The 22,959-nt window shown below is 37.3% G+C and overlaps 1 protein-coding gene across 13 annotated transcripts in view; it reads left to right on the top strand.

The window, feature by feature from the left end:
* The window catches only part of galntl6 (polypeptide N-acetylgalactosaminyltransferase like 6), a 348,569-nt gene that overhangs the window by 189,731 nt on the left and 135,879 nt on the right, over window positions 1-22,959 (top strand). For all 13 annotated transcript variants that reach the window (XM_058772469.1, XM_058772440.1, XM_058772459.1 and 10 more), the window contains 3 exons: window positions 5,937-6,045; window positions 11,946-12,084; window positions 15,559-15,725. In XM_058772469.1, coding sequence (XP_058628452.1) covers window positions 5,937-6,045; window positions 11,946-12,084; window positions 15,559-15,725 — 415 coding nt within the window. The remainder of the gene's footprint in view (window positions 1-5,936; window positions 6,046-11,945; window positions 12,085-15,558; window positions 15,726-22,959) is intronic.

Here is a 22,959-nt window from a genome sequence, read left to right as displayed (position 1 = left end):
CTCTTACAGGCTGACATGACCTATTTATGACTGTAAACAGATGTGATGTGAGATTCGACAGGCATTTCCATTTCCCCCATCATCTTTGTGTGTATCATTGTCATGGGGCTTATTTATTTCACAGGTGCACAAGATGGGCTCTCTGATCTCTTGCGCCAGACACAGGGCAAATGATGTGGTTGATCAGAACACAATGGATTCTGCTCTGCTGGACATGTCTTTTTCCTGCTATCGTTTGAACTCATCACGGGTCGAACGGTCGCAGTTGGTGCTATATTCCGTTTGTGATGTGAAGCAATGCTCTGATGTGCAGATGTTCTCATTAGCAGCACCTACTGGAGATGATCCCGTATTCTCAGATAATGATGTATCCTGCAGTGGACATCCAATGTTTTTAGGTCGATAATTCTTCCTCTTTTGTTACTGTTGTTCTCATTCCTTAGAAACAACCTTGGAGAATTGAGTACTCAGTGCATAATAGAACGTGTTACTTTGACGTCGTTGATGATACTTAGACTCATGTCTTGACTTTGTGTGATGTTTAAATGCACGGCCTTCTGACACCAACACATACACGCATTCACTCACAAATATCAGCTAGCTTGATCGAATAGCTCCTGACAGCAGCTGCACAAAAGGCTAATTTAAACTGTCCTTGTCCTCATCAGCAGTGCCTGTTTATGGAACCTCGCTTAGTTCAGTGTCACCTCTGCTGATGCCTACTGTAGGTCATTCAGAGAAGAATTCTATTTATCAAACAAAGCGCATATAGCACCAGCAATCATAATGCCAGCAGAGGAATGGCGGCTGAAAGACGAGACTCAGGACTTTGAAAAACAGCTCTGAGGAGGAAACTGTGACAAAGAGCTCCGGCAATGTGGATTTTGGACAGTGCTGCTAAACAACATAATTAGATACTGGTGTTGGCAGTGTATAAAACATCTGCTTGCTTATCTGTAAAAAAAAAAAAAAAGAAAGGGCGATGAGAAAAGGGAGAAGAAAAACAGCAGAGAATTGCAGGGAGAACAAGCTTGCCAAATGTGGGGTTGAAAGGAAGACCTTTACCTTGCACACCTCATTTACAGATTGAGAGTTTGAATTTAACGTTGCTGAAGGAGTCGAATCATTGCGGCTATTATGTGCAGGTTTAAATAGTTCTTTAATGACACAAGTTTATTCATAATAATTGACTTTATAGTCATTTTCCTTTATACTTCATTCTTCTCATTGTTTGTAACATCTTCCATTCAGTTTTTCCTCAAGTCTCTTTCGGACAATTGCATCTTCAATAACCAGGGGTGCGTTTCCCGATAACGTTGTCTCTTAGTGTGCTACGAAGACTCTTAGAATCTTAACTAAAGATATACCTTTCCTAGGCGTGTTCCCGGAACTGTACCTTAAAAGGTTGCTTAAGGTATACCTTCTTACGTGTGACATTCCATTCCATGGCGGTGGTGCTGAATTGGTTGATATCGATGGCTTGAGAATGGATTATTCACTCCATGCAGGGGCTGCCTCAGTGCATTATGTGAGAAAGCAGTGTTCTTTAAAAAAAATAAGTGTTGATTTAAAAAAAAACAAAAAAACACAGAACTCAAACTTTATGTGAAACTTTTACTTTCACTGTGCAACATACATCAAGTCAGGGAAGGAAACCAAGAAAGAAAAATTTATGCCCAGGGCATCTCCCAGTGGTCACCACACAAAACACAAGGGAAAAAAAGTACACGACACACTGCTTAATAATTTAACAGCTTTTAACAAAAAAAATGCAAAAATAAAAACATAGGCCTACACAAGTCTACACAAGAAAATTAATTCTGGTAAGAGTGCTTTCCAACAAGAAGCACTTCAGAAATAGTTGAAATTGCATTAATCAAGACTCATGGGATTTTATAAAAATAATAGAAATTGTAAACTAAACCCTGAATATTATATAATTTCAAAATGAGTGTGTGAATCCACAACCTCATGCCCAAGTGTATTATGCGTATCACTAACTGTATGTCTTCAGTGGCCTTAGAAAAGTTCATTTACATTATCATAATTTATTTTACATAGTGTCCTCATTTACTGACTAACGTTTAGGGAAACATTAATGATCAGGTATAACTTAAGAACGACGTAACGTTAAGGTTCTGTGAAACACAGGCCAGAACTTTAATATGTTTGAATTCCATATTCACCATCTTCACTGTATCTCAAGATCACAGGAGGACAATTCAGATTCAAATTAACTTCTCATTTGGTAATGTGGTTGTCACAAGAAGGTCAGGGACACAAGTAGGCAGGATTTAAATGTGGTGTATCTTTATTAATAATGACAAAAATAATCCAAGGAACGAAGAATATTGCAGGAGAAAATGTGTGAAGTACCAACAACACAAAACAAAGAACTGAACAAAAAGAGCACAAGATTTACACAAACTAATGAGTACAAAACTAGAAACAGGTGTGCAATGTAATCAGTGACTATAGAAACAAATGAATGGCGGGAACATTGGAAACATGAACAAAACATAAGAAGACCAGGAATCACAACTGAAAGTCCATGATGCAAAATAGAATTGTTACAGTAGTAACCTTTTTGCTTGTCTAAATGTAGTTATTAAAGTGATAGCTCACACAAACATCACTATTCTGTCATCATTTACTCTCATGTCATTTCAAACATTCTGTGGAACACTAAAGAAATTATTTTGAGGAATTTCTGTTTGTCCAGGAATGATGTGTTCTTATGTTCTGCACTATTTGTAAACTGCTGGTCAGTGGTATGTGTCAGACAGATGTCTTACCATTGTTGTCACTCATACTTTTTTAGCACCCTGAGAGATAGAAAATCAAAACTCCTGCATTATTTACTTTTATTCCATCAATATTTCTAATTAAACAGTCTTTTAATATCCTTACCTCTTTTTTTTTTTTTTTTTTTTTACTGGTTTAATAGAATTTACATTAAAATTCTTTGTCATTGTGGGCCAAACACATGCTATATTCTTTATGCTACCGACATATAAAAAAATAAAATAAATAAAAATTTTGTTACTGAAGTGCCTTATTGCTATTGTGTATGGCCTTAGAAGAATGAAAAACCAAAACATGAGCAACAGACATAGCTGTGAATGGCTGTGATTTCATTACAATCAAATTTTTCATTGATTTGTAATTTAAAACGGTTGCAAAAAAGTAATATATATTCAATTAATTGTAATGATTTTTATTTTTTTTATTTTAATAAAACATAACTGAAAACAGACTGTAAATAAGGAAAGAAAGGAAGAAAAATAGAAAGAAAGCTCTGTTATCTCTTCCAAGTCTCTTTGGTTTGATTTGTCTTTGTACTGGGGAACAGTGACACTCCTACATGATTCTGCTTTGGAGCAGTCATATGAATTGGATATTGAAGGCAGTGACGCTTCTGAAGGCAACATCCACCACTGCGCTTTGTTGACCACTTTTAATTAGGCAGCGCATTGTGCCATGTGCCACTCCAGTCTGGACTGAGTCAGTAATTGCTAAATTTACTGTAATCAATGTGAAGAAAGCAGAGCTTTATGGCCTGCCAGAGAACTCCTGTGTGACAAAAATAGGAAGAAGAGAAACATTCAGAATTTTCTGAGTCCTTTTACTTAATCTCAGATTTTTAACTGTAACTGTATTTTTTAAAATATATTTCTACTTTGAAAGTCTAAAACACCTTATTTTCAAAGCTCTTCTGTGTAAATTGCTGCTAACCTCACTGTTCTGGAACACAAGAAAAAAATTAGAAACACTGGACTGCTGTGCCTTTTCCACATCCAATGCCTTTTTTCTCTTTTTAATATGTCTAGTTCCTGAGGACAGACAGCTTCCTTCGGCCCCAGATGTAGGCCATCATAAATGAAGAATGTTGTTTTGTAAGAGTAAGTTGTATACAGGACATGGAGAAATAAATAGCGCTGTGACTTTGCAAAGCAAAATTGAGGCCTGTGGGTTTGAGTGTTTCAGCTATTCTTGGGTTTTAGCCATATCCTTACAGTATGCATACATCTGTCAGTTGTAGCGCTTCTCAAAAGCAGCTTTAATCAGTTGTTTTAATGACTTCAGCTGATAATGCAGTTAAACATGTCATTCATTCAGGTGACAATGCCACATCAGTGTTTTCATACTGACTTTAGTGTTAAACAATCATGTGACCATTTTGTCCCATTCCGTACATCCACAGTTTTTTCCAAAGTTCTTTTTTTCTTTTTCATTTGGTAGTGCTTAGTCACCATTTGTCATATTCATAATATTTACTCTGACTAAAATGCCATATAATTTTAGTAAATAAAAAATAACACATGACTCAGGCAGATCAATCCCAGACACTCTTGGCTATGATTGATTTATTTGAAATAATTTTTTCTAAAACATTATTAGTGCATATTGTTAATATCACGCAATGTTGTATTTTCTAGAAGAGTACAATGTGGCAGCTTATGCTGCATTGATTCACCATTTACTATAGGGAGAACTGCAAGGGCTGAGGGTGTCATTTGGGACAAGGCTTACATGCAAATTACTCACAGCAAACTTAAGTCAGTCATTACATTTATAAAATCAGCAAGCTCCACCTGTGCTCTGCCACAAAGTCTTGCCATCAGAAGCCTCTGCGTCCCTGTGGGAGAGTGAAATCCAACATTGCTGCCAGCAGTTCCTTTTTTGCGATTGTCAAGTCGATGTCATATTCTTCTAGTGAAATTCCCCATTGACAAACTCGGATGTGCTTGCGTTCTTAATTTTTACCCCAGAAACTCTCTGAGGCCTTAATAAAGAAATGCTTTTGTTTTTAAATTATTCACAAACACAGTGGAAAAAAGCCGCCCAAATCCTCAGAGCCGCTACTGGAATCCAAGCACCTGCCTCCCCATAATCCACTCTGCTAAGTAGCACTCTAAATCATTTCCCTAAAAATCTCTGTGTCTTTTTCGCCGGATTAATTTTGAGTGAATAGCCTCTGTCATTTCCAATTTGCTTACCTGAAGCATTTCCATGGTGAAGCTTGCACAAAGACAAAGCACTAAAAGGCATGTAGACTTATTCTGCATGTATGTCAGAAGCATGGCAGCTCTGAGCTTTCATCAAAACCATTCGTTCTACTGCATCCCCAGTGCATTAGCCCCCGCCGCCAGTGAAAAGAGCTGTTATCAGGGGTCTGTCTGTGAGAATGGGTAAATTGTAGATCAAATGGGGCCTCTTAGACCTTCTAGAGCTCCACTTTTTACATCCTGTAAATGCCTATTGCACAAATAGAAGAGGCGTCGGTACAACAGAGGAGCACATTGCTGCACTTAAACAAGCGATGTCTACTGCATACCTCTTACCGCTCCACATGATCATTTTGAGATGCTTTTTCATTCACGAATTAGAAGAATCCACCAGGAAAAATATGGCATGCTGTGCTGGCATGATGGAATTGAAGGTTGGCACCAATTCTGCTCTCCCGAGTTTGAGAAATCCTAGATGGACGTCCAACCAGGAAGGCAAATATGCACCGTGCGCATGCGATTACTCAAAAGATTAAGGGTTGCACCCCGCATAACACAGACCCACAAGTAAACTACAGTTTTTCTTGCAGCTGATCAAATCTAAAGGAGAATTTTGCCTTTGGCTGGAATGTTCTGTATAATGTTTACGGATCAGATTGGAAAGCTTTCTGGTTATTAAGTTGCTGGCTACACTGATTTCAGCCAATTGAATGTGTGTTCAAACAACAGCTATGATTGAAGTTTTAATCAGTGCATTATAGGACAATTTAGGCGTGAACAAGGTACCTCGGGGAGTTCTTGGAGATGTTTCAAATTTAAGTTAAATTACCTCTTATAATAATGCTTTTGCTGTTGTATTTTTATTTGACTTCTAACTTGATTTAGCTTGATAGTATATCTCACTTCAAAAAGTTTCTTTCTCCACAGGGCTTCCCGCTGGGCTTAAGTGATGGCCACATTTATACCTGGACAGACGGTTTGAGAAGAAGAGACTGGCATGACAACGAGAGCATCAGGAAAGACAGCCAACGTGTTGGTACGTGCACTAAATCCACTGAATAGTTCAGAATAGGCCTTTTCTTTCTTATAATTGATACTTGTTCCTCTCAAAGCATATGAAAACCTCACATTATCACAGCATAAAGGACATCAAGCAGACTAAAGAGGAATGATTTGATGATGATGACGTTTTCTTTATGGCTTTCATTTAGGGTAGGACATTATTTTAGAATCCCTGCCAAGCTGTCCCTGTAAATCAACTGGTTGCCCCTGTGGCTAAAGAGACTTTATTGATCCATCTGAATTTACGGCTGGTTAATAATGTAAGGGTGTCTTTTTGCAGTGTTAAATTTTAGCTGCATTAGGTCCTCGGCAGTTATGGATATAAATGGCCGTCGAGGTGCTTACTTTGGTGTTTATTTTATTCAGCCATTTCCGTTTTCAAGGATGACCCAAGGTGCTCGACATAATGTGGTTTTTGGCCAAGCAGCAAATTGCCAAAATCTTTGACTTGTTTACAATTTAAATTATAGATCAGTCAATTGCTGGCATGGACAATAGGTATCGTGCCAGCAATAATGTATTTATTTATTATGGTGAAGTCACGATTCTCCTCGACACGCCCCTTAACATGCGTCATTGTCATATGTAATCAAGGAGGTGTGTTCTGAACAACTCGTGTCCGTCATTGATCACAAGAGTGATACTGCTATTGGATAAAGACGATGAGTTAGACCATCAAACTAAGATGTTGATCTGTCAGTGGATGTAAAGAAACACTTTGCATAGCAATAGAATGAAGTTTATTTATTAACGACATGCTTGAGCGACTGAAAGATAAAGTTTCCTGTTGTTCTTCATATTTCACAACGGACAGATTTGTGAAACATGCTGCTGGTTTTTCAGAGCATCTTTTATTGAAAGATATGGCAATGCCAAGCATCTTTTCCTTGGAGGCAATGCAGGTAAGAACATTAGTTTTTAAGCTTACTCTGTTAAGACACCAAGCGTATCAATGTTTGAGTGTTGCTAATAAAATCAGTACATACCCATGGCATACTGTATTTGCAGCATCTTTTGTAACACAACAATAATAATGGTACTTTTAAAGCTATCTACAGAAAACTATATAGGTACCAAAAGCAATGACTGCACTGAAACAGATTGTTGCAATCGTTGTTGCGTTTCAGTTTCTTCTGGCTTGGGATCTGATTCAGGCTCAAACATATACATCTCTGTTAAAACACATGACATGCTGTAAAGGAGGGTGGGGATAATATGCAATGAAGTTAGATGATAACAGTGTTTCTCAAGAGGTAACCCCCCTTTAATTTCTCTATTTTTCACAGAGAGCAAAAATGAGGATGGAAAATAAGAATTTTTTTGATGCAAAAACATAATAAAAAACTGCATTTCATGACCCCTTTAATATAAATGTTAGCTAGTAGCTTTAGTAGCTCTTCTCGTTCCACCTTTATTTTCTAAATGTCTCTTCAGGGCCTGCAATTCTTTTTGGATGAATGCATTTTGACATTGCAGGGCTTTTACGTTAGAAATCATTTTTAACTTCAGATACTTAAAAATACTCTTAAATCCCAGATGCTAAATGCAAGTGCTCAGGATAGCAAATAATTGTGTGCTGCAGATAGCTGTATGAAAGCAGGTACCCAGAAAGAGGCTTGTTTTGTAGCTCTTTGGAATATTGAAAAAAGAAGTCACTATTCACTATAGAAGGCAGGGAGATTTGTCAGATTAGAGGGAAGATGGCTTTTCTGGCGCCTGCAGGCAGGACCACGTCCTTCTGCATATGGCCCACTCGGCCCAACTGTTCTGTGTTGACCCGTCACGTTGGAGCATGCTGCATTATTCTGTCAGAGGGCTTTCAGAGCACACCATCTGTTGGTGACAAATCTTATGATAGCAGCTTTCATTATAAAAAAACACCCACAAATTTTTCATGAATCTAGTTCATTGGAGATGGTAGAATATGAATGCCAGGGAGGAGTAATAGATCTTCCCGGATTAAAGCATAACAAGGGGTGTTTTTTATTATCATTATTATTATTAATTATTACTTTTAAATTCATTAATTACACATTTTTTGAAACGCACATAAAGGCCTATGTATGTATATATATGTGTGTGTGTGTGTGTGTGTGTGTGCGTGTGTGAATGTACAGGTTTTTTAAAGCATTGAGTTTGTGTATAAGATATTTAAAATATACAAAGAAACACTATAAATGTATTATTAGGTACAGAATAATTTAACATTTCGAAAGAAGCAATTGTTAGGTTTTACTTATCTTCAACCCAGCATGCAGAGACCTTTAAATCTTACTGACAAATCACAGTGACAGTGACATTCAAAACCACATACTCAGGAGTGGAGATCCTGGTGTGTAAAATTGCCAAGTTATATAGACTACATCTCATTAAAATAATTCAGGAGTTGACACAGAACAGAGGTCCAGCTGGTCCAGTACAGAACCAGTATTTATCAGATTTAATGCTTGTTGTGCAATTACACCAACTGAAGAAAATTCTTTACCTCTGTTATCCACATGTCTGTCAGTGATCAAAACCGCAATGCTTTCTGAAGCCTTGCCCCAAAAGTTCTGATAACAATAATAAACTCTGTATGGAGCTGTTGTTCAGTGCTTTTAAGAGGCAAACACGTGTACACAGTTACACTGAGGGCTTGTGCGTAGGAGTACTAAAATCTGTAATTTTGCATTATGATTTAAATGTTCTGTTTAACTCTGTTATCATGCCAGTAAATGCCAGAGGAGTGGGTGTGAAGTTATTGTAATTATGCACATGTCACAGAGAGATGACTTTGTGCTGAAATGCACTAAGGGATGTATTAAGGATGAATAAGGCTTACAGACATACACACACACATTTTATACATGCATGCATATAGTGCACACAGACAAATACAGAACCTCAATGATCTGTTTTGCTAGAATATTCTCTCAATGCTCCTCATTACCAATACTTTCAAAGTCATGTGGGAAAGTATGTTAATTACACAAACATGTTGGGTTTCCATGTTTTATGGGGCCATTCCATAGGCGTAAAGGTTTTTATACTGTACAAACTGTATATACCTAAACCTACCCCTCACAGGAAACTTTCTGCATTTTTAGATTTTCAAAAAACTTCATGCACAAGCACAAGGATTTTGGGTATTGCCATCTTTGTGGGGACGTTTTTTTTACCCATAACATAGGGTTTACGAGGACCACCCACACACACACACACACACATATTTGATCATTCTCACTTAATATCCATGAGATGGTGTCATCATTAGTTTTCTCTAATTCTGGTAAGGTTGCATGTTTAATAATAACATGACAACAACGCATTTGTGTGTGTGTGTGTGTGTGCTCAGTGCCTTTTGTTTTCAAGTGACATACAAATATGATGAAAATATCAATAGATGCATTTGACAAAGACCCCCTTATGTGTTGTTTTGTTTTAAAACTTTTCTATTTTGTGTACATCAAAGAAGATCTCTTGCATTGAATTTTCTGTTCTCAGCCAGAATGTTTTTTGTAGATCAGACAAAAGATCTGTCGGAATGCATTAATTACATTGGTAGGATAGTGGTTTGGTGTTGACTTCAGTCTGTCAAGAGAAAATTCCTCATAGGAGTGTGAAAATCAAAGCTGGAATAGCAGAAAATCCGGTACTCTCTGTATAAATATCCTATTTTCAGTGAGGAAGTTAAAGTGGCAGCATGAGCAGTAATTAACATTTTGATCAGTTTCAAATCTCTTGTGCAGGTAAATGAGAGAATATTGCTATCAGCACTCTGTGGACTGTTTGGCTTAGATATGAAATATTAGTTTATATTAATAATGTCAGGGAGTCTGGTCTCAAGTCTGGTTTCAAGTAATTCAAAACTCCATTAATACACCATTTTTAACAATTTTGGAATAGTGATTTCTTAAATACGTACCATATTTAATAGTTTACTTTGGAAGAATATGGCAAAGGAAATAGTCTTTTTTTGTTGATTAATGCTTACTGTTAGTTGACAGAGAAAAAGCATGTGTGTATACTTAGATGTTTGAGAGCTGTATTGGGGAAGCTAGATTTCAGTTTCCTTTTGGCATTTAAATATTCAAGAGAGGATAAAATGTTGTTTAATGATTCAGGCAAGCAGCTGTTCTCAGGGAGATATTAGTGGCTCTGATCGGTCAATTACCTACTCAGGACATGAGGAAACCATTCAAAGTAGAATCATTTCTGGTGAAAAGGTACTGTGCAGCCTACATTGCTACCACAGGACGTATTCTCACGTTTCATCAAAGGGTGCATGTCTTCTCAAAACTGAAATGCTATGCACTGCTTCAGACTGCTTGAGACATGTGTTTAGCACTTTAAAGAGATAACTCTCATCTTCTCACCCTTATGACATTTCAAGTTTACGTGAGTTTTCTTTTCCTGTAGGAAAAGAAAAAGTTTTGCAGAGTTTAAACTACTAATTTAAAACATATTTTACATATATTACATGTGTACATCGAGTACACATAAAACATTGTAATGTCAAATACAAATTTACTGTCAAAACTAATTTTAAATACATTCTATTGTATAAAAGTAATGTATTTCTGTCATAGTTTTTTCAAGTTTTAACTTTTGTTTTGGCAGGTTGTAGTGAAGACCTGAGTTTCTGTGTGTTTTGATAAATTATATTATCATTATTATTACTGTGAAAAAAAAATTGCAGTGCAATAGTATTGTATTTCTATTATAATTTCTTTAAGTTAAATGGACATTTGTTTTGGACAGGTTGTCATGAAGACTTTTGGGTTTCTGTGTATATGATATGACCTTTGTTTGGTCTTTTTAATGGATATAAATGATTTGGATATAACGATAGTTTTTATCAAATGAATGGTGAAATGCCAGTGAAGTGAGTAAAACAACACAAGCATCACAAATGCTTCAGAACTCATCATAGTTGAGTAAACCGTGGTGAACAAAAGACTACATCAAATATATTTTCCCCCATTTTTTTCCCCCTAGATTCCCATTTGGTCAATAAGCAAAAGAAAAACTCCACAATGGTGTTTACATGGTCTTTTGCACTTTAATATTCACATACATTATTTCATATCAAGATTTGATTCATTGTGCAGCACTATTCTTGATTTATTCATGCAAAAATGGCAAATTCCCTTGACAATCCACTTTATACACTACAATGACTAGATTCTGTGATTCCGTCTGTATTTTCTGCTCTGCGGAAATCATAGGGCTATCCGTGATATTTCATGCTATGTCAAAAAAGATTGTTGTGTGGGTTAAAGTTAAGTTACAACCATTAGTACGAAGGGCATGCAGTTAATAGAGGTTCCCTCTTAATATACTCTATATATCACTCTTATTAGCCACTGAATAGCATTGGAATGATAGTATTTAAAAATACATTGCATTGCGAAATTGCAGCAAAATGGCTGTAGTTACAATACACTTTATCTGTATGGAAAAGGGCAGCATATACTGCAGAATAAGCCAATGAAAGAAGGCATAAAGATTAGAATTACATGAGGGTGAGTAGATGATAGAATTTGAATTTTTATTTGAATATTCCATTAAGTAATGATAAGTAGGATTTCCATCAACTGTGACAGACCAGACACAGTGGGAAGCAGCTGAGACCATAATGTACACTGCAGAGCCAGCAACTCAGTCAGCATGTTGAGCCTTTATACTGGAGTGTGTCTGGTCAGCATTCAGGGAAAGACTAGGCTTGTTGGTTAAGTTGATTCAGCCATTCAGTCATAAAATAATAATAAAATGAGTTGTCCGTTTTCACAGCGATGCTTTCTATCTTTGGAGTGGTGCATGTTCATTGTTAGTGCACACATGCTCACCTTGTGCTCAGCATGGTTGCTGATGTCTGACCACATCTGTTTTCAGGAAAAGGGGAGCACGGGAAACCATACCCGCTCGCAGAGGACGAGTGTGATGACTCAGTATACAAAGAGAATGGCTTCAACATCTACGTCAGCAACAATATCGCTCTGGACCGCTCCCTTCCTGACATCAGACATCCAAAGTGAGTAGAGCTGATTCTTGCAGCATGTTCACAGTAACCAGCCTCCAGAGCTGCACAGCTTGAGCTAGACATCAGCGTCGTTTTAATGATCCGTGGCAGGCCATACTTACGCAATGTGTTTTAATTAATGATTTTGTCCTAAATGAGGAATTAATCTAATTTGGATTAATTAGCTTAGTGATTTCATGGCTGATAGATTTTTTGTTTGTGCACCTTTTCCTGTCGTATAACATCAAAACAAGGGAGAGCAGGGATAACTTTTTTTGTTTTTTGACTGTTAGCCTAAAGCTTTGAGATTTTACCTCATCTTTGACTATTAGGAAACCTGTTTTAATTATACATTGTGAATAAAATTATGACCATAAAACCCCCACATTTCTTGAAGATGAGCGTTAGATAAATAAAACTTTTCCGTTATTAATAGTTTTATATATACAGAAAATAAGTATATCTTTTGAAAGTTATTTAAAATCATGTAGACCCACATGAGATGAAGACTGCAGTCATAGCAGGAGCCTAATAAAAGCTTATTTATTTTATGCTGGTTTGGCTCACGGGAGACAGCATATTGAGGTGAGTCAAATATGTTACCCTAAATACCCTATTGTTCTATTAAATATCAATTATATATACAAAAAAAATATTATTGTAAATAAAAATGACTTCTCAAAAGTAATTTTTCAAAACATTTGTGAACACTGTCCATGATGGGAAACAAATCTACAAAAAGTTCTACAAATATATTAAGCAGAATAGTTTTCATCATCTGTAATATTAAGAAATGTTTCTCGAGCAGCAAATTGTCATATTAAGATTAACATGATTTCTGAAGAATCATGTGACACTGAAGACTAAAGTAATGGCTGTTGAAAATTCAGCTTTGCCATCACAGGTATAAATTAAAATATAAAAAAAATAATACATTTCAATAGAAAATTGTTATTTTTTTAATTGTAATAATATTTCAAAATATTACAGTTTTTACTGTATTTTTGATCAAATAAATGCAGCGTTGGTGAATGAGTTCCTTCAAAAACATTAAAAAATAAAAGTTAATGAGTTTAGCCAAAGTTTTGAATGGTACTGACTGGATTACAGCAAAATTAATTCTTAAGAACATTTTCTGGAACAAATGACAATGAAAGTGCATGATCATCAGTATTAAAGCATAACGCCAAAAAAGAGAGAGGCAGCATGAGTGTGGTTCACAGTCCATCCATTTAGCAGAATTTGAAGGAGAAGGTCTGGTTTCACACTTCCATCTAAATGAGCTCCTTGATGGATTGATCGTTAATTGTTCTCAGAAGGCTCTGCACCATTACCTTCCCTTGAATGTCTCCACTGCCATGGATTTTCCCTTGGCAAGAACAAATCTCTCTATAACTCATGCACCAAAGAGTCAGTGTCTGAAGGAGGACCGATTCGTTACAGGGTTGTCGATAACTAAAATATAATTTATTCTGCCTGAACAGGCTTAAGGTTCGGCTGGCTTGCCAAGCTTCCAGGCTTTGATAACGGGAATGAATGTGAAGTCTTTAAAACATGTTTTTAGTGCCATTACAAGGTTAGAGAACATTGCCTGCGTCTTCTTGGTGAAAAAGTTTGTCTGTTGCTCGCCTGCTGCTAGCTGTAAAGTTGTGTAAACCCCTTTCAAGCACTGCAGACAGTGTTCCGGTGAAGAGCCTGGTGTGGGGCTTTTATTTGCATCCCCTATAAAAGCCTGTGGCGCTCAGTGTGGAACCTGCCAACAGACAGAATGTGAATAACTGTCTCAGTGCGAGAGCCAGCATGCCCGTGTATTCACTTTTAATGCAGGTAACAGAGAGATACACAGATGCTGCTGCAGCTTCAGTTTGTGCGAACAACAAGCAGAAAAAATTTTACAGATTCCATGCTTTCTCAAGTGAAAAATGGCCAAGAGATTTAAAAACACACATATAGGGCCAGATTTGCTAAACCGGACAAATTAGCGCAAGAGCGCAATTCCAAAACAGCGCCGATGGGCGTGGAAATTTCTGCGGGTGATTTACTGACAACAAACAAATGAAAGAATACAGACACAACAACTCATTTACATATCGACCAACGCAATATACCAAGCGCAGAAATGCGCAAATTAGCGTAGTCACAAATAAGCAGAGCCGATGCTCATTAGGTGCAAGTGATCCACTTACAACACAGGCACAAAATAGTTTGACTTCCTTTTTAGGGCGTTAAATAATGACGCAGTAATTCGACGAAAGAAAACGTTAGTAAATCGCGCTGCGTAATTCATTATAATACTCTCCTCATAAATTTTGCATCTGAAATATTATATTATATTATATTATATTATATTATATTATATTTTTATACTGATTTCTGAAGGATCATGTGACACCAAAGACTGGAGTAATGGCTGCTGAAATGGCTCAGCTTTGCATCACAGGAATAAAATGCATTCAAACAGAAAACAGTTATTTTAACTTTTAGTAATATTCCACAATATTACTGTTTTTACTGTATTTTGATCAAATAAATGGCCTTGGTGAGCATAAGAGACTCATTTTAAAAGCATGAAGAATCACACACACACAACAAACACACCTCTTACAAAAGTATATGTTTTTGTTCTTAACCCAAATGTAAAAGTTATTTTAATCACCATAGCCCTAATCCTGAACTGTAGCGTTTTCATGCAAATAAATATTCTTTAATACAGATTTGGAGCATTTGCTGTATGTGACAGTTGCATGTTCCAGTAATGCACATGATACTGTCTGCCTATTACTATGCAAATTGGGTGTCTTTTTCTTCCTGAACTGTATTTCATTAGTAGACTGATCTGACAGGTCAGACAGGACTGTTTTAGATGCTGGCTCCTCTCCAGAATGCATTCGTTCACCATGGTGGTTCTCTCTACACTGTATTTTTGTTTTCTGTCGTTTTTTCCACCTCCATGGAAGTGAAATGTTAATAAACCATGCAGCACCCTGAGAATGATTATTATATGGAGGTGTATGAATTAGGGCCGGCTTGTCAAGTTTGTCAGGGTGCTGAATTAGAGAGACCGGTGTGAGCCATAAAGTGCCACTTCATCTGTCAGTGCCGGCTTTGTCGGAGCTCAATTAGCATGCAGATTTCTGAATGCTTTATGAGCACGCTGGGACTGAAGGACCTCTCAAAACATTGATTTATGATCTGAGCTCCGTCGCCGTTGCCCACGGCGTTGGGGCAGTCCATGCGGGTCCTTTTGTTTTCAAATAATGTTTTTACAGTTTGGCAAGATCTAGTGCAATAAGCGACAAGATTTGTATTTCACACATCATTGTTCTGAAGAGGCTTACACAATGTTGGGAGTGTTTGTTAAGTGTCTTACAATATGTGGATTATACATTGATGCACAGATCAAGCCTTTTATGTCAAGCATAAGTAGAAACAGTTGTGTTTGCCTGCCTCAATCTCACTCTCTATCTCATTCTTTCTTTTCTGTAGCTGTAAGCAGAAGCTGTATCTTGAAAACCTCCCAAACACCAGTATTATCATCCCGTTCCATAACGAAGGCTGGTCCTCTCTGCTCAGAACCATCAACAGCATCACCAACCGCACACCCGACCACCTGATCGCAGAGATCATACTAGTAGACGACTACAGTGACAGAGGCAAGTGGAAGAGCTGTTTTTTTTCTCTCTCTCTCAGAGCATCTGCTTGACATCAGGTAGTTGCTGGTCTTTGTGCAGTAGCTGCTCAAAATGAATTTTGAATGGAGCTTTGACAACACTGGGTAGGTGCTTGAGTGCTACAAAAAGGTTTTTTTTGGTCATTTAGAGAGGTAGATTTTGAATCCCTTAAAACTCTTTTTGAAACTGGTTTGGTCTGCTAACAATGTCCAACAGTGTATACACTTGTATCACAGTAGAGTTCACATTGGTGTTTTTCTTTTTTGTGGTCTTTGTCACCTACACGATCAAATGTTATTTCCACGACTTGGTAGAAAATAATTTTTTTTTTTATAAATATTTGCTGGACTTGTCTTGGCAAGGCTAATTTAGCAAGCCTCTCTCTGACGACTATTTCTTGTCCACTAAATGCTGAAGAAAAGAGGAAAAAAGACAAAAAAAATGTAATTAAGGGCAAAATTATTTATTGCAATTCATGCCACACATGGACAGTTGTAATTTTTGGAAAAACTGATATAAAAAGTAACCATTTATTTAATGATTTTTATTATAAATGTATATATAAATTTAACTTGAAGAAATTATAATAGAAATATATTACTACTGCTATTACTACTATTATATTTTTTTCACAGTGATATTAATGACAACAATACAGTTTATTAAAACACACAGAAACTCAGTATGTATGTACAGTGGGGCAAAAAAGTATTTAGTCAGCCACCAATTGTGCAAGTGCTCCCACTTAAAAAGATGAGAGAGGCCTGTAATTTTCATCATAGGTATACCTCAACTATGAGAGACAAAATGAGAAAAAAAAATCCAGAAAATCACATTTTTAAAGAATTTATTTGCAAATTATGGTGGAAAATAAGTATTTGGTCAATAACAAAATCAATAACAAAATTTCATCTCAATACTTTGTTATATACCCTTTGTTGGCAATGACAGAGGTCAAACGTTTTCTGTAAGTCTTCACACACTGTTGCTGGTATTTTGGCCCATTCCTCCATGCAGATCACCTCTAGAGCAGTAATGTTTTGGGGCTGTCGCTGGGCAACACGGACTTTCAACTCCCTCCAAAGATTTTCGATGGGGTTGAGATCTGGAGACTGGCTAGGCCACTCCAGGACCTTGAATGCTTCTCACGAAGCCACTGCTTCGCTGTTCGGGCGGTGTGTTTGGGATCATTGTCATGCTGAAAGACCCAGCCACGTTTCATCTTCACTCAAAATCTCACGATACATGGCCCCATTCATTCTTTCGTTTACACGGATCAGTCGTCCTGGTCCCTTTGCAGAAAAACAGCCCCAAAGCATGATGTTTCCACCCCCATGCTTCACAGTAGGTATGGTGTTCTTTGGATGCAACTCAGCATTCTTTCTCCTCCAAACACGACAAGTTGAGTTTTTACCAAAAAGTTCTATTTTGGTTTCATCTGACCATATGACATTCTCCCAATCCTCTTCTGGATCATCCAAATGCTCTCTAGCAAACTTCAGACGGGCCGGACATGTACTGGCTTAAGCAGGATTTGAGTCCCTGGCGGCGCAGTGTGTTACTGATGGTAACCTTTGTTACTTTGGTCCCAGCTCTCTGCAGGTCATTCACTAGGTCCCCCCGTGTGGTTCTGGGATTTTTGCTCACAGTTCTTGTGATCATTTTGACCCCACGGGTGAGATCTGCGTGGAGCCCCAGATCGAGGGAGATTATCAGTGGTCTTGTATGTCTTCCATTTTCTAATAATTGCTCCCACAGTTGATTTCTTCACACCAAGCTGCTTACCTATTGCAGATTCAGTCTTCCCAGCCTGGTGCAGGTCTACAATTTTGTTTCTGGTGTCCTTTGACAGCTCTTTGGTCTTGGCCATGGTGGAGTTTGGAGTTGGACTGTTTGAGGTTGTGGACAGGTCTCTTTTATACTGATAACAAGTTCAAACAGATGCCATTAATACAGGTAACGAGTGGAGGACAGAGGAGCCTCTTAAAGAAGAAGTTACAGGTCTGTGAGAGCCAGAAATCTTGCTTGTTTGTAGGTGACCAAATACTTATTTTACAAAGGAATTTACCAATTAATTCTTTAAAAATCCTACAATGTGATTTTCTGGATTTTTTTTTCTCATTTTGTCTCTCATAGTTGAGACATGAAAATTACAGGCCTCTCTCATCTTTTTAAGTGGGAGAACTTGCACAATTGGTGGCTGACTAAATACTTTTTTGCCCCACTGTATGTGTAGTTAGTTAGATAGATAGATAGATAGATAGATAGATAGATAGATAGATAGATAGATAGATAGATAGATAGATAGACCATATTATTATGTAAGTCTTTGTCTTTTTAATCTTATTGTTCATGAAAAGTAGAAAGTACTTTTATGAAAAGTAGAAAAGACTTTTGGTAGTGGAATTCAGTAAGATCCATCAGGATCACATCTTGGCTTGGAAACACATTTTGGTGAACACTATAGCGCCAAATACTCTGTCTTTTGGAACAGCGTCCTAGTACCTCACACAATAAATCAGTTCAACCATCCCATAACACAATGCCCCTCTGTACTACAAGACATCTCAGCCAATAGCATTCCATCTCACAGCTGGGCATGCATCACTCCTGTATAGAGGAATAACGGGAGAGCACAATAGTGAGTGTGTACTTCGCTCTGGCCTGCTTTGTTCCCATTACAATACTCATGTCCAGCTGAAATTAGCTGCCATTAGACTGAGAGGCATCTTGCATTGTTTGGCTTATGATGATAAACAAGGTTTTTATTTTTTAATAACACAGATTTGTTGTCTGTGTTGGCATGTTTATGTATTGTAATACAGGGTCGTTAATCAATGTAAGGCCAGTTGGCATGGATACTGTACATCTGCAGGGTTCAGTGTGTGTGTATATAAGAGACAAACTCAGCTATGCTAATCAAAGCAAGCTTATTGGTCATTACTTGTTAATGATGAGCTCATATGAGACACATATTCCCTTCCCAACAGATTTTTGACCTAGAGCAAGAGTAGCAATGAACTCTCAAAGCACAGAAAATGTCAGTCTTCTGGCATCTTGTTGCAGACGTTTGAAAGCAGATCCTTCATTGAAAAAAGTGCAAAATCTCCATCCGGTGCTTTTCATTTATGTAGTTTAAAGAGGATTTTTTTTGCCAGACTTGTTGCTTATTTTCTGTAACAAACATTTGTCGGTTACCTCAGACGCAATTTCATCAGTATACAGGGGGGGGGACGAATTAGCTTTCCACTACTTCAAAAAGGATTTTGTAGTTACATTTCACTCAGACTAAAGATTGACCAATAATGTCCAAGTGCATTTCAGAGGAAATAAGCACCTGTCAGTAGCATCACTCTAGCTGCACTCTCTACACAAACACACAGCAGGTTGTGTACAGCTGGTGGCCTTTTTGTCTGGACAGTCGCTTTTGAAAATGTCCAGTACCATCCATAACAACAGAAAAAAAAACAGGCGAGATCTAATTAGCATAGAGCGGAGGACAGTCCAGAATGACTGACAGAGAGCCACACTTCTGCCACTCGTAATCACTGGCTCTAAACAAAACCAGACATGAAGTGGATATGAAGTGAGCGTAAGTTATTGATTCCCCCATCTTCTTGTACTGTATTCTCTTTAGCAACACTCATGATATCCATTAGGGCTGGACATTATAGAAATCTCAATAAATTTAAGCTTTTTGATCATATTTTTTTATTCTGTTCCAAAGAAAAGAGCTGTAATTTCAATCAAACAACCACTGTAGCCAAGTAGTTTCAGTTATATTTAGTTTACAGCAATATCTAGTTAAAATAAAATTTCTCATATATCAAAAATGTCACACTGAGATTTCTGTCAACATTTTTGAGTGCTAATGAATCATTTAGTTTTGTATTGATCTACACCCTAGTGAAAAATAAATAAAGTACAATAAAATCAGTATTTACAATCAAAGTTTTGCAGCTGTTTTAATTTCTTTTTTTTTTTTTTTACTTCTTCAGGCAGACACCTTTTACTTTTTAATATTAGTATATCACCCAGCCCTAATATTCACAGAGTTAATTTTAAAACATCTATGCACAGACCGTCATGAAAAGACCACAGAGGCGCACCTCACTTGTACTGTGTGATTAATTTTCATGAATATGTAGAGCGTTTGTGTTTCTTCGACTGCTTGTGTAAAGTATTTTTAGAGCACTGCTAAAGTGGAAGCTGTGCTGGTGTCTCTCTAGCTGCTAGCCTGGCTCTTCTTGAAGATAAGCATTTCCACCACGTCTCACTCTATGCAAAAGAGGCCTTGCTGGGCTCTCATTAATTGTGGATACAAATTAAATTCATGCCATGCATTTAATTAATTGAGAAATGTCCTCGTCATGAAAGCTCACAGTGGCATTCAGTAGCGTGATGGTGCTTCATCATCGCACACATTTGTTGTTCTTTCCTTGGCCCGGATGACTTGTTAAGCCTTCCAGAATGTTTCTTTTTGCTTGTGTGTTTAGGTAAGCTATAAAGTCAACTGTGTGATGATTAAATTCATATTCCCTTTAATAGATAGTATTCAATTAGAACTTGCAATTAAAGCTCTTTTCTAATGAACCAATATTAAATGGCTTGTATGAAAGATGACATTTATGTGAATGCAGATACAACACATCCAAGTCAGCATTCATTTTATATTAAGGCTAATTAAACAACCACTATCATTGAATGAGCATGTGCATTCATCCAGAAAATCAGTACTGGTGACCATTATATTGATAAATGCAAAGTCTAATGCTCACCATAACCAACCAGTGCACTTAAAGAAATATGATGTGTATATGTGTGTGTGTGTGTGTGTGTTTATACATATATATAATTAGTGATTTATAATTCTTTTTTTTCCTTACCTAGACATGAATATTATTTTTGGATTACCATCACTCTAAACATGCATTGAACCGGAATTTTTCTTAAAGGGCAACAATGTTTCAGAAATAAATTTACAGTCCATCTTCTGTGAGCACAGTGTTGGACGTGTGAAAGATCTCATGCGACTAAGAGAACTCAACATCAACTTCAGTAGCCTCTAATTTTTGTTTTTACCTGCTGGAAGCAACTTTTGTTGTAATTACTGACCAGCCTCCATGTGCCCTTTCAAAAGCGCTACAGATGACACAATTAGTATGGCGTGAAGATTGCCTGGCTGCTCCTGGACACATATACATGCGCACACACATAAACACGTAGCCTACAGACACAGAGACAAAAACAGGCCTACAGTTTTGCTGGCACACCTTGACAGTGAATGATTACTATGCTGTGTGTTTTGCGAATGACGACGAACAACTCCTGCAAGCCAAATGCATTACCCTCCAAGATAATGTCCTTGAGCTCCTCCACAAAGTGATGTGAAGAAACAAATGATAAAAACTTTGCAGTAACAAGCTGTTCAGATAGCACGCTTTTCAGACATGCGATTTGAGAAGCAGACAGTGGGATACTGGGCACTTTGCAAGCCAAGCCTCTTAAAGTCTTCTGCATAGACAGCGTAATTATTACAATCACCTCACCTCTTTTTGAGAGCAGACACCTGCACGCCGTGAACCACTTCACAAAGCAACTTGGGATGTTACTTAAAGAGAGAGAGTGCTCTTATATCTGATCTGTCAATGCTTTAGTGAGTACATCCAGCATGCATTGCTCCAAAAACAGCACAAAGTGCAGGTGAATTTTTTAAATATGCACGTAATTTAGGTGTGCATTCACCCATCATGTTATTTGCTTTGAAAAACAATAATAGAGTAGAGTGTAGAGGTCTGTTCCTTTTCACATGCTCTGCTTCTGTACAATTTTATGCCATTTTTGTAGAACAAGGAGTTTGAGTATTGTGTTCACACTGAACAATTCAATAAGACAGTGTATCCAGATAAAGCACTTGTTCAGTCGACAGAGTTGGCACTTTAGGCACTCATGCACTTCATGTCGCGGTACGGGAGGGGTTATCTAGCCATGATGGTGGCTTGACAAAAAAATCGTCAAGATGGCGGATGTGGTGACTGCTGAAATTTCTCAGTGGGTGATAAGGCTGGTCCTCTGGGTGTTGGTGGTCCACTGATTAATGCAAAGACAGGTCAGGTGACCATGAGGAGAAGAGATAAGACCTGTTTGGATGCCCTTGGACATTTTGCTGCCTTGATGAGGCTTGTGTGGAGGGCATAATGGCAGAATCTCTCTGGAGTCACTGTAGATGTGACTGATTGCTGCAAAAAGAGACAGTGATGTGCTCTTTGTCATTGCCAGTCTGCCATGACATGAACATTTGAAGCAAGAATCAATCCTCATGTTGGCCGACTCATGGAGACTGTCGATAGTCACCTATCAGGCCGCTGTGGTGATTGACCAAAAAAAAAAAAAGTTGTAACTTCAGTTTGTGGAGAAGACAACACCTTACAAGTCTAAGTTGAATGCTTTCACATAATTTTTTTTTAAATATGTGTATAATGTACAATATGTAAAAGCCCATTATTTATGTATACAGCATATTTTATACTTTAAATATTGTCTTTGAAAGTCTCTTATGCTCATGAAGGTTGCATTTTTTTTAACATTTTAAAATATTTAAAATATATATTTGTGGAAACTGTGATAGATTTATTTTAAGGGTTCTTTGATGAATGGAAAGTTCAAAAGAACAACATTTATTTGAAATAGAAGTCTTTTGTAACATTATGAATGCCTTTATTGTCCCTTTTGATCAATTTAATGCATCCTTGATCAATAAAAGAGAGTAGTAGTAAAAAATTGCAATAGTGTTCCATTTTAAAATGATATAACTCTTCAAAAATTCATATACTGTGTGGCTGAGTGTGTAGTGTTAATGCACTGTATATGATACATGATTTAGTGCACTACATATGTAATTTGTTTCTCCAGTAGGGACCACTTAATTTACTATTTAATTGCATGTGTTAGCTATTAGCTAAAAGCCATTACAACTAGCAAGTGGTGGGGTAAATCACCCCAAAATACAGGGATTATCTAAGCAATAAATGAATCAAGGTGAAGAGAAAATCCATTGTCTAATAGCTTTTGCTGCACAGGAGGCAACTAATGTACCCTAAGCTGGTTGGGCTCAAGATCAGCCTCGGGGATCAATGTTCTTAAGCCCAATCAAAGCAATTCCATCACATTATTTGGCTAGACTAATTGCTCAGACTAAAAAAGTGCAAAGTTTAGG

This window comes from Onychostoma macrolepis, chromosome 01, assembly GCF_012432095.1.
Source record: "Onychostoma macrolepis isolate SWU-2019 chromosome 01, ASM1243209v1, whole genome shotgun sequence".
Lineage (NCBI taxonomy): Eukaryota > Metazoa > Chordata > Actinopteri > Cypriniformes > Cyprinidae > Onychostoma > Onychostoma macrolepis.
This window is presented reverse-complemented; position numbering and strand designations above follow the sequence as displayed.